A 13,614-nucleotide genomic window follows, 5' to 3' on the forward strand; every position below is an offset into this window, starting at 1 on the left:
AAATATAACATTGAATAAAAATAGTTACATATGCCAGGAGATAAGACCAAATGCCTGGAAACTAAAGAGAAAAATAGACAATATTTAAAAAAAAAAAAAAAACACTTAAGGGCATGCAGAAATTGGGATAATAAGATATGGACTTTAAATCAGCAATTATTACTGTGCCCAAAAAGTGATAAATGACCACATGGAAGATTTCCTCAAGGAACTGGAATCTATAAAAATTTAATTAAGCAGATTAGAACTGAAAATTTCAATTTCTAAAATTAAGAACTCAAAGGTGTGTTTAACAGCAGATTAGACACAGCAGAAATAGGGTTAGTGAACTAACAGATAAATCAATGAAAAAATATGTAAACTAAAACAGAGGAAAAAGAAATAGAGTGTAAGAGATATATACTTTTATATGACATTAAGTATGTCCAAAATATATGTAATTGGAGTCTCAGGAGAGCACAGGGAATGGGCGATAGTAATATTTGAAGAAACCCCAGCTTCAAGTTTTCTAAAGCTTACCATAGAGTTCAAGTTACAGATTCTTTCAATCCCAAGGAAATAATTGCACAGAAAACTACCCTGAGCATACTGAAGTAAAACTATTAAAAATCAAAGACAAACAAAACATCTTCAAATAAGCAACACCAAAACTGACAGCTACTTTTCTATAAACTGATGCAAACTATAAGACAATAGAACAACACCTCTAAAAAAAATAAATGACAACCTGGAATTCTTTACCTAGTGAAAATGTCCTACAGACAAAGTTTTTAGGCAAAATAACTGAGAGAATTTATTAAAGATAATACTTAAGGGAGTTCAGAACAGAAGGAAAATTGCCCCAGATAAAAGTATTATAATGAAGTAAGAAAAAGCATAAGAAAGTATAAATAGCTGGATAAAACTAAATATTAGTTTAAAATATTAGGAGATAGTAATATCTGGTAGGGTTCTAAATATTTGCAGAATTAAAATGCGTGACAATAACATCCCAAAATGTCAGAGTGAGAGAAGTGAATTAAAGTTCTGTAAAATCCTTGAATTGTCTAGAAAGTGGAAAAGTGCTAATTTATGTAGTCTCCACAAAGTCAAGGATGCTTATTATTGTCCTTAGGGTAGCCACTAAATTTTAATGTATAACTAACAAGCTGAAAGAGGGAAAATGGAATAATAAACATATTTTACCAATCCAGAGGAGGGCAAGAAAGGAGAAAAACAAATTAGAGATGAGACAATTACAAAATAACAGCAAAAATTAAGAGGTTTAAATGCAGATGTACAGAAACAGACTCACAGACATAGAGAACAAACTTATGGTTATGAGGGGGCAAAGAGTTTGGGAAGGAATAAATTGGGAATTCGAAATTTGTAACCTTTGGAAAGTGTTGGAAATGTTAGCTTCTTTTTTTTTTTTTTAATAGACTTAATTTTTTTAGAGCAGTCTCAGGTTCACAGCAGAATTGAGCAGAAAATACAGTGAGTTCCCACATAGCCCTCCCCACCCACACATATGTACTCCCCTACCCTCAGCATCCCTCATTAGTGTGGCATATTTGGTACAATTGATGAACCAACATGGGCACATTATTATCAACCAAAGTCCGTAGTTTACATTAGGGTTCACTCTTGATGTTGCACGTTCTATGGGTTTTGACAAATGCATAATGACATGTAGCCACCACTATAGTATCATACAGAATAATTTCATTGCCCTAAAAATCCCTTGTGCTCCATCTATTCATTCCTCCCTCCCTCCCTCTCCCCAAACCCCTGGAAACCACGATCTTATTTCTATAGCTGTGCCTTTTCCAGAATGTCCTTTGGTTGGAATCATACAGTTTGTAGCCTTTTCAGACTGGCTTCTTTCATTTACTAATATGTCTTTTAAGTTTCTTCCATGTCTTTCATGGCTTGATAGATCATTTGTTTTTTTACTGCACATATGTTTTTTAATTTACATATGTGTAGTGTTCTTTGTTTCTAAGAATGTTGAGCTTTAGCTTTTTAAACTTACGTAGTTATCAAAGGAATAAAGCCAACCACAAAATAAGAATTAACTCACAAAGATCCTTACACCCTGCTATTAACAGCAACATTATTTATAATTGCCAAAATATGGAAGCATCCTGCACATCAATAGTTGAATAGATAATGAAGATGCACTATATATATGTGTGTATATATATGTATATGTGTATATAGATATATAATGGAATACAACTCACCCATAAAAGAGAAGGATATTTTGCCATTTGCAACCTTTCATTCACTTTTTTTTTCACTTCAAAAACCAGAATTTTATAACCTGCAGAGACATTTCCATTACATCAAAAACAACAAAATACCTAGAAATAAACTTAACCAAGTAGGTTACCTACACTCTGAAAACCAAAGTGACACAAAGAAATAGAAAGGTTTCTTGTGCTCTTGGATTGGAAGAATCAACACTATCAAAATGGCCACACTACCCATAGCAATCCACAGCTCCAACACAACCCCCATCAAAATACCCACGACATTCCTCACAGAACTAGAACAAACAACTCCAAAATTTATAAGGAACCACAAAAGACCCCAAACAGCCAAAGCAATCTTTTGTAGGTCTCTCTCTCTCTTTTTCATTTCCTCTTCCTTTTGTTCTCTTTTCTTTTGGTTTGATGACTAGAGAAGTCCCTTTAACATTTGTTGTAAAGCTGGTTTGGTGGTGCTGAAATCTTTTAGCTTTTGTTTATTTGTGAAGCTTTTGATTTCTCCATCAAGTCTGAACAAGAGCCTTGCTGTATAGAGTATTCTTGGTTGTAAGTTTCCTCCTTTCATCATGTTAAATATATCATGCCACTCCCTTCTGGCCTGTAGCGTTTCTGCTGAAAAATCGGCTGATAACCTAATGGGAATTCCTTTGTATGTTACTCATTGCTTTTTTCTTGCTAATTTTAATATTTTCTCCTTATCCTTAATTTTTATCAATTTGATGACTATGTGCCTTGGTGTGTTCCTCTTTGGGTGGATCCTGTGTGGAACTCTCTGGGCTCCCTGGACTTGGGTGACTGCTTCCTTTCCCAAGTTGGAGAAGTTTTTGGTTATTATCTCTCCAAAACTTTTCTCAGGTCCTTTCTCTCTTCTCTTTTTGGAACCCCTATATTGTGAATACTAGTGTGCTTCATGTTGTCCCAGAGTTCTCTTAAATTATCCTCATTTCTTTTCATTCTTTTTTCTGTCCTGCTGTAGTGATCCCCACTAACCTGTCTGTCTTCTAGCGCACTTCTCTGTTCTGCCTCATTTAGTCTGTTCTTGGTTCCCTCTAGTGTGCTGTTCATTTCAGCGATTTTATTCTTCAGCTCTGGGTATTCTTTGTATTTTCCAACTCTTTGCTAAAAACTTCACTCTTGAGTTCTCTAAACATCCTGGCCATCATTACTTTAGACTCTTTCTCAGATAAATTGCCTGTCTCCTCATCACTTATTTCCTCTTCTGGGATTTTATCTTGTGCCTTGGCCTGGGAGATACTCCTTTGCCACCTCATACCATCTATCTTTCTACGTGTTTGTGGATTCCTTCTATAGGCTTTGGGATTGTTGTTTTCTTATTTCTAATATCTGGCCCTGGTGGATGAGGCTGGACTAGAGACTTATGCAGGTTTCCTGGCAGGAGGAGCCAGTTCCTGCCCACTGCTGGGTGAAGCTTGGTCCTGGACCTCTGGTGGGTAGGGCCCTGTCTAGAGGCCTTTGTGGCTTAGGAAGTCTGTTGATGGGTGAGGCTGTGCTCCCACCCTGTATGTTGTTAGGCCTGAGGCTTCCCTACAGGCTGTTGGGTGAGGTAGATCTTGGTGCTAATGATCCAATCAAGATGTCAGCCTCCTGGAAAGCTCATGTAGATGAACACTTCTGGAATGTCTGACACCAGCTTTTATGTCCCCTGAGTAAGCCGCAGCCATCCCCGACGTCCCCAGGAGACCCTCCAAATCCAGCAGGCAGGTCTGGCCCAGGTTCCTGTGAGATCACTGCCTCTGCCCTTGGACCTGGTGCACTTGAATATCCGTGTCTGCGTCTCAAGCAAATGGAGTCTCCATTTCCCCCAGTCCCATGGGGCTCCCAGAGCCATGCCCCTCTGGGCTTCAAAAGCAGATGTCCTGGGGTCTTCTTCTCTTCCAAATGCTGGGACCTGATTTGGGGAGCCTGATGTGGGGCTTAGAACTCTCACTCCTGTGGGAGGGCCTCTGCAACTTATCAAATCTTTAGCTTGTGGGTCACCCACCTGGAGGGTATGGGGCCCAATTATATCATGAGTACTCCCCTCCTACCATCATGCTGTAGTTCCCTCTTTATGTTACCAGTTGCAGAAGATCTTTTTTGCTAGGTTCCAGTCTTTTTTTGATGGTTGTTTAGCATTCAGTTGTGGTTTCATTGTAGTCATGAGGAGAGGCAAGCTTGTGGTCCTGCTAGTTGGCCATCTTGACTGGAATCAGAAATGTTAGCTATCTGGATTGTAGTGGTGGTTTCATTGGTGTGTACATCTATCTAAATTACCAGATTTTACATCTGAAATATGTGTAGTTTACTGTACAGGAATCATAGCATAATAATAAAGGTGTTAAAAAAATTGACTCTGCCTTAGGAAGAGTCAGGACAAGGAAACTGGAGAAATTCTGAAAATCAAAAACCATAAAGAGTCTACAATCTCTGAACACAATGAATTAATATTCAAGATGAATGAATACTTTTAAAGGGATAACCAAAATATTGTCTGCCTAGAAAAAAACTAAAATACTTTTCTAAATAATTCTTAGGTGAAGAAAAAAATCAAATTATAATTTATTTAGAAATGAAAGACAGCCAATTGGTTTGAAGATTTAAATGTAAACAAAAACTAGACAAATTATGGGTAATTAAAAAATAATCTTGCCATAGGAAAGGCCTTTCTAAATATGACGCAAAGCTTAGGTAGTACCCCCAAAGACTAATACTTTCATTCACCTTAGAATTTAAAAAAACTCTGTGTGCCAAAAAACACCATTGGCCAAAGCAAATGTTAAACTGGGAAAAAATATTTTCAACTTATGTCACAAAGGGCTACTTTCCAGGCATGTAAAGATCTCCTATAAATCAGTAAGAATGAAGATTAACATAAATTGACTGTACTTCAGAAAAGAATAAAGACCATCAGTTCAAGAGAAAAATGTCCAAAGGATATGAACCAAGAATTCACAGAAAAGGGAATTTAAAAAATGACTCTTAAAACACATGATATGGTATTCCATTGCACTTAAAAGAAAATTAATTGCAAAATCAGACTACATTGAGAGATTGAGTTAAAAAGAGGACACACCAGGTGATTGTATTTACATGAAATTCAAAAACAGGCAAAACTAATTGAAGGTGTTAAAAAATTAGGATAGTGGTTACCTTGAGGGGTAGGAAGCCAGGGATTTGAATGGGCTTGTGAAGTTACATTTCTTGATCTGGGTGCTATTACGCAGGTGAATTCACTTTGAAAATGGGCGGAGCTATATTCATAATTTGTACACATTTCTGCATGTGTGTTAAATGTCAATAAAATTTATCTTAAAATACTAAATTGAGATAATTTTTCACCTAAGAAGTTGGCAAAGATCAAATTATTTGATGCATTATGTCACTAAGGGTGTGGGAGAAGGAGGTCCCTCATATATTGGTAGCAGGAATGCAAACTGATAAAACCTTGACAGGGAGATGATTTATTAATATCTGTGGAACTTATCAATGAACCTGCCTTCTGTCTAGCATTTCCACCCCCAGAAATTTACCTTACAGATAATACTTGCACCTATAATGAAGATAAATGAATTGCCACATCATTGGGAGATCAAAAGATCGAAAGCTACCTAAATATCCATCAAGAGGGGACTAATTAAAAAGTTCTACAATGGAAACCTTGCAGTGAAATGCTTTGCCACCATCAGCTCTAACAAGGAGACACTTTTTGTACCATGGTGAAATAATCTCCAAATTGTATTTTAAGTAAAAATATACATTAAGGTGCAGAACTGTATGTAAGGGATACTACCATTTGTGTAAAAAAGAGAGGAAGGATATAAGTATAAATAGTGCTTGTATAGACATAAATATCCCTGGATGAATAGTCAAGGGACTGGTTTAAAAAGGCAGATTTAACAGTGATTACATTAATTTTAAACAGATTAAATGCTGTAATTAGAAGTCTAAAATTGTCAAAGTGGATTAAAACTAAACAAAAATATAATCATATGCTGACTACAAGAGCTATGCCTAAATAAATGGCTGCAGGAAGGTTAAAGAGAAAAAGACGGACAAAGATATAGCAGGTGGACACTAACAGTAAGACAGTGGGTCTAGTTATACTAGCAAGAGATGAAATAGACATTAAGGCAACGAACAATGCCAGAAATGAAAGAGGCATTTCAAGATGATAATCAGTCTAACAGGATGATACAGCCGGTGCTGGAGCTGACTTGCATCCGCTTGCAAGAGCTAGTATGTGCATCTCTTCCCATTTTCATGTTCTGTAGCATCACAAGGGTAGCTTAAAATTGGCATAGTCAGAGTACTTACACTGTGAAAATTGGCAAACGCTGCAAATTAGGGATTGTTTCTTCTCTCTTGGAGGGCTAGTTCCTAAACATTTACCAGCCCACCACTGGACGTAACAGCTGTGAATTTGAATGCAACTAATTACATGTATAAAGCAAAAAAGTGGGAGCCAAAAGGACAAACTGTGGCATATCTACAATCATAGTTGGAGATTTTAATACATCTATCTCATATAACTGATACAATAAGCAAACAAACAAACAAAAAATCTGCCCAATATAGATAATGAAACTAAAGAAACAGAACCAGTGACTTAATCAGGTACTCAAAACCACTGAGTGGAAGCATTGGAACTGAATTCAAGTTCTGCCTCAAACTCCAGTATTCCCTCTGCTATGGTTTTATTTGTTACAGGAAATGCCTGTGATATTTACCTTATAATGACCATTGTAATTTCTACATTAATATATAAAAATGAGAAAAGCAACGTGCATTTTTAAATTATATATAGTTACAGTTGTACTTATTTTTAGAAAACCTTCATATTTAATATATAATTATAAAAATATAAAATCAACATTTACAAAAAAATTATGAGGCTGTCATGGCTTTAAAACAGATGGGTGCTTTTATTAAGGGATTCATCACAACCTCTTTTGGTGGTAACTATCATGGAGCTTATCCTGGAACTGTTAAATCTTCAGTGACTGCTGAAGGCAACAGCAGCAGCTAATGTTTGCAGTGATTACTTTGTGTCAGGCACAGTTTTAAGTACTTTCCCACATTAATTTATTGAATCTACTCAGTAACTAGGTGAGATAGTGTGATGGTTAATCTTATGTGTCAGTTTGACTCATCACAGGGTGCCAAGGTTAAAATCTATTTCTAGGTGTGTCTGTCAGGGTGTTTCTGAATGAGATTCACATTTAAACCAATGTACTCAGTAAACTGCCCTCCCCTATGTGGGTGGGCATCATCCAGTCCATTGAGGGCCTGAGTAGGAAAGGCAGAGGAGGGAGGAATCTGCCCCTTTTGCTTTCTGTCTGCATGCTTGAGTTGGGACATCTCATCTTCTGTGGTCCGCAGACTGGGTTTTAAACCATTGGCTCGTCTAATTCTCTGTTCTTCAGACTTAACTGAATTACACCACTGGCTTTCCAGCCAGCAGATGGCACGTCATGGGACGTCTCAGCTTTCATAATCATGTGAGTCAATTCATCGTGATTAAGCTGTGTATGATATATGTAATTTATATATTATCAATATATAAATTTCAATATTAATATTTTATAATTCAGATGTTTTAATGTTAATATTTAAGATTTATATAATATATAATGTATTAAATGTATATTATTATATAAAATCTATACCTCTATATCTATGTATCTAATCATCTATTGTCTGTCATCTGTCTTTCCTACTGTTTCTGCTTCCCTGGAGAACCCTAATATAGATTTTTAAATTTCATTATCCTCATTTTACAGTGAAGAAACTGGAGCAATGACGAATACATAATATACCCAAAGTCACATACCTAATCCTCAGAGTACTCTTAACCACCAGGCTACACTGCCTGTGATTAAGTTGATTAAAATTTGCTTTAAATTTAATATTTCAGGAACACAAAACATAGCCATAAAGTAAAGGTTTTCTATTTTGTGTGTATTTCTTAAATGATATCAAGGATGATCATTTATGTCTCTAAGTTTTTTTGGGGTGGAATAGAAGGCATAGCATGTAAACCAAAAATAGAGTATAAACTATGGTTTCTTTTCATTTAGAATCAATCTCTGCTTCTTTTTAAAAAAAAAATTTCTATGTTTCTCAAGCAGAAAATCAGACATCTTTGCCATAGCCCCATTTTAAAAAATTGTGATAAAATATACAACATAAATTGGTCATTTAAATCATTTTAGGTGTACAATTCATTTGCATTAAGTATATTCATATTGTTGTATAACCATCATTACGCTCCATCTCTAGAGCTTTGTCATCCTCCTGAACAGAAACTCTCTATTCCTTAAAAAGTAATTCCTCATTCCTACCTCACCCAGCCTCTGGTAACCTGCTGTATTTTCTACTTATGAATTTGTCTGTTCTTGGTACTTGATCTAGTGGAATCATACACCATCTATCTTTTGCTATCTGGCTTATTTCATGTAGCATAGTGTTTTCAAAGGTATGTCAGTGTTGCAGTGTATATCAGGATTTCGTTTCTTGTTAAGGCCGAATAGTAGTCTGCTGTATGCACGTCCTACATTTTACTGGTTCATCTGTTGATGCCTGTTGGGGTCGTTTCTCCCTTTTGGCTGTTCTGCACAATACCTCTGTGAACACTAGCATACAAATATCTGCTTGCGCCCCTTCCTTCAATTCCTTTGGGTATACATGTGAAGTAGAATTGCTGGATTTTATGGCAATTCTGTGTTTACCTTTTGAGGAATTGTCAGACTATTCTCCACAGTGGCTGCATTCTACATTCCCACCAGCAATGGATAGAGTTAGTTTTCCGTATCTTCACCATTACTTGTTGCTTTCCTTTTTTTAAGGGGATGGTAATATCCATGGTAATGGGTACAAAGTGGTATCTAGCTGTAGTTTTGATCTGCATTTTCCTAATAATATTGAGTGTCTTCATTTGGCCGTTTGTATATCTTCTTTGGAGATGTGTCTGTTAAGTCTTTTGCCCATCTTTAAATTGAGTTGCTTGTTTTTGTTGTTGCTGTTTTTTGTTTGTAAGGATTCTTTATATATCCTGGATATTAATCCCTTATTCGACATACAATATACAGATATTTTCTCCCTTTCAGTGGGATGTCTTTTCACTCTCTTTGCGTGGAAGTTTTTAATTTTCCTGTAATCCAGTTTATTGTTTTATTTTGTTGACTGTGTTTTGGTGTCATTTCCAAGAAATCATTGCCAAATCCAATGTTATGAAGCCTTCCCCCTAAGTCTTTTAAGAGTTTTATAGTTTTAGCTCTTACATTTAGGACTTTGATCCATTTTGAGTTAATTTTTATATATTATATAAGGGCCCAACTTCATTCTTTTGCATGTGGATATCCAGTTTTCCCAGCACTGTCTGTTGAGAAAACTGACCTTTTTTCTTTGAATGGTCTTGGCACCCTTGCTGAAAATCAATTGACCATACATCAGAGTTTATTTCTATGCCGTAACCTCATTTTGTAGGAAACAGGCCCTAAAATCCTTTTATAGGTTTATGGTAGATACTTTCTAATAATATGTAAATATACATAATATAGAAGGTCTATGCCAGAGGGGCTGTCATACATAATAAAAGGATATGGTAAAAAAGAAAAACAAATACCACCAGATAAGATTTACAAGCACATTTTTATTATAGATAGGTAAGTGTGGTTTGCTGTGGCTAATGGTATGTTTATAATGGATGTACAAGCTTTTCTACATCCCAAAAGGTATAATATTTTTCTTTTAATACTTAAACTAACATTTCTCTGACAACAAGGAAAGTCTGGACTTACTGAGACTAGACTATTTTAAATGGTAAAAGACTGCTTTTGTTTTCCTGAACGTTGCTTTAAAGACTGGTTAATTGAATTCTTTTAGTCCCAAAACATCAAATTTCAAGAAGAGTGAAAGAAAAATCAATAATTACAAAAACATGTGATTTCTATGAAGTAGAAATAAAAAGCTTTATAATTTAAAACAGCAATTTCAAAAGATTTGCTGAATTAAAACTTTACAAAATATATATACACAAAATATCATTCCAGATGATCATCGATTTTTAAAAACAGTATGTCACAACCCCTAAGCTCTAACCCAAACCTACTACTGGATGTAGCTGGCCTATAATATTTTTTTTTTTACAATTAAAAAAAAAAAAAGTAAAAAAAAAAACAAACAAACCAAAAACCTCCCAATTCTCTTGTGCTTCAGCACAGGTTACAATGTGCTAGCTTTGATTCCATATCCACAAAGAGAATTTTAAAATAGAACAAGGACTTCACATAAATAATATTTTACTTGTTATTAAGTATGTGACCAAACAAATTAAAATAAGTACTAACAACCAAAAGATATCTTGATGTAACCAGTACATACACTCTTAAAGAATGACAAAGACGAAAAAAGAAATAAAATAAGTTTATGAAAGCCACAAGCACCTTGTTTTAGAAAGAGCACCAAGCAACACAAAAAGGCAACATGTAAGAGGTAGTGTACCACCGGCTAAGATGTATATGCCCCCTGGGGACCCGAATACAGCTTAGTATTTGGGAAAATAAGACAAGTGAGACTGTGGCTTGTAAGTTTTAGACAGAAGCATTGCACGTTTGGGAGCATCAGTCAGAAGTGCTCCAGAGTGCTCTGCATCTCCAGCTGTCTATTGGGTCCTTTGGTCTCAGACAGTCAAAACATATAGGATACCCTGAAGAATTCCATGTTTATAAATGTTGAGTTCTAGGGAATTCTCTAAGAAAGCTCAGATCAATAGAATTTTTAAAAGAATTAAATACTTTATCAGTTATAGTCCTTAAAAAATGCCTTTTCTCCTTCTTAGGAGGAAGTCTTGTCTTCCTGAGATTCTTTAAGATTTAGCCAATGCTTTATTCCATGCATTTCATAATATCCAATAGAATCTTTCTGTCTATATTTTCCCCTTTGCAGCGAACTAATTCAGAGACTTTAGAGAAAGCACACAGAGCTGCTTTCAATGTAGTACTTCCGTTCAGTTTTGAGATGAGGAAGTTTTTGTACTTCAATTACTGGAAGTTGATTAGGGTCCTGCGTGTGAAAAAGGAATTTTGCCTTATGCCAGCTGCCATCTTGAATCTGTAAAATAAGAACAAAATGCTTTATTCTGTAATTGTTTCATTAGCTGCAGACAATGTTCTTCATAGACAATGTAGATTTATTTTAAAGATTAGAAATAATAGAAGGTGCCTAGAACAATGCCTGGCACAGAGTAAGTGCTCAGTAATGGTAATAATTACTATGAATAATTGAAAATATGCACTCATTCCTTCCTCTGAGCTTTCATTGGAGGCTTTCTGCTTCTGTTCGTGGATCATTGGACCTGATGTGAATTGAAAAAGCTGCATTATTCCTAATATGAGTAATACCCATCTGGTTTGTGTTTCTTTATTTGGGACTGATGTTTCAGGATGGGCATTCCTCTTGGATGAAAGGGAACGAGCCAGCTCAACCTCTCTGTACTGTATGCAGGAAATAAGCAGCATCACTTCAGTAGAAGTAAATTATAATAACGTTGAATCATCTTTCAGGTTTCTTTTTTTCCATTCTGTGGTTACTGTTTATACAGTTGCTTTCATTCCTCTCTCCCTTTCTCTTTATTACTGTATCCTCTTCTGTTTATGGTAAATTCTGTTATGGAACAAGAACTATCCTGTGGTTAAGATTCAACAAGACAAAACAGAGGAACATAATTGATTAACTTTGTGAAGCTTTTTATACAGGAGTTTATTCATTTATTCATTCACAGAATTATCATGGTATACATTTTAAAATTTGAAGCAACTTTAGAAATTAAGCCATAAATTTCATTATAAATTAAGGCAACTGAAGCTCACAGAAGATGACTGACTATAGACATAAGCTCAGTATAATACCTAGAATACAGTCCTCTCTGTAAAAACACTTAGATTAACTCTTAGTGTTCAATGAATGTTGTTTGAAAGACCAAGTACATTTGGCATGGTTGTATAGGATGGAATCCTCCATTTTCTTACAGCGCTTGGGAGATATAAAGATGAATAAATTAGCTCTGGCTTCTGATTTTAGCAGCCTATAAATCTAGTCAGGGAGAGAGGACCATCAGCAGCCACGACACAAGACCATATATGATAAATGATGTGGACAGTGAGTACTGAGTTCCTCATTTCCAACTGGAAGAGTCAAAGAAAGCTTTGTGAATTCAGGATTCAGAATTTAAGGTGGGCTTTAAAAGTCTGCCTAAAATGTCCACTTGGTGAGAGAGGTAGACAAGAACATTTTGGAAAAAGGGAATGACATGAGTGGGAAAAAGCCAAATCAAACAGCTGGAAAAGTATAAAAGGGGATGTGAAAATAAGCCTAGTGTGGGGTTTAAGTGCACAGATTCTGACCTGGAACAGATTTTGACAGAAACCCAGGTAAGGTACCACTGTTCTCACGTATAAAATAGGAATAATAAAGACCTACCTAACAGCATTGTGAGGACTTCATTTAGTCCTCGCAATCTCATTTGATTTCAGCTAGATGTCCCTCGTAGTATAGTGTGGCATGGGCTCTGGAGCTGTACACACCTGGGGTTGATGTCTTGCTCCTCTGCTAATTAGCTGCATGACTTTGAACAAGTTACTTAACCTGTTTTTACCTTCTTATCTATAAAAGGATACTAATAATAACTTCTTCACACAGCTGTTGTAATTAATGTGTGCAAGACGTGGTACCTGTCATCTAACAAGTCTCCTCTAACTAGCAGTAGGAATTGCTCTGGATATTATTATTATTATAAAGAAATCCATTTGATGACAGTTTAGGTCACACAGCCAGTTAGAGCCCAAGCTAGAAAGGCAGGTTGGGGCCTGACTGTTCTAACTGCTGAATAAAGAGTTGATGATAAATTTGGATTGTGTCTCAGAAATAGTAGTGAGTCACTAAAAGTTTCTGGACAAAATTGTGAAAGTTAAATTAATTTGTTAATATTGATCTCTTCACCTGTAGAGAGTGATCCATATACTTTCTTTGAATTGTCTTATTTTGGCTGTGGAGATAATTAGATTTATCTATTTACTTGTTTGTTTATTTATTTAAATGGAGGTACTGGGGATTGAACCCAAGACCTCGTGCTTCTGCACTCTACCACTGAGCTGTACCCTCCTCCCCAACCTCTGCCATATGCTTCTGACTGTTTGCTTATGATTTTTCAAATACCTAAGCACTATTTGCCTGAAGATGAAACATGAAAAAGTAGAGCACCCCAGAAGTGGTAAGAGATGTTAAATCATGAGCTATGTAGTACACAAGAACAGGAAACCGGGCTACTTTAAAAAATTAATGATATGGACGTAAAGTGGACAAC

General features: G+C 35.8%; 1 protein-coding gene across 9 annotated transcripts in view; it reads right to left on the minus strand.

Annotated features, from left to right (window-relative positions):
- Positions 1 to 9,883: 9,883 nt before the first annotated feature.
- COL24A1 (collagen type XXIV alpha 1 chain) overlaps positions 9,884 to 13,614 on the minus strand; it is a 337,788-nt gene continuing 334,057 nt past the window's right edge. For 6 of the 9 annotated variants that reach the window (XM_032494717.1, XM_032494716.1, XM_032494714.1 and 3 more), the window contains one exon: positions 11,217 to 11,363. In XM_032494717.1, the coding sequence (XP_032350608.1) occupies positions 11,217 to 11,363 (147 nt within the window). Of the gene's footprint in view, positions 11,364 to 13,614 lie in introns of all 9 variants that reach the window. The other 3 variants (XM_032494719.1, XM_032494718.1, XM_032494720.1) reach the window with 1 other exon arrangement.

Source organism: Camelus ferus, chromosome 13 (genome assembly GCF_009834535.1).
Source record: "Camelus ferus isolate YT-003-E chromosome 13, BCGSAC_Cfer_1.0, whole genome shotgun sequence".
NCBI classification, from domain to species: domain Eukaryota; kingdom Metazoa; phylum Chordata; class Mammalia; order Artiodactyla; family Camelidae; genus Camelus; species Camelus ferus.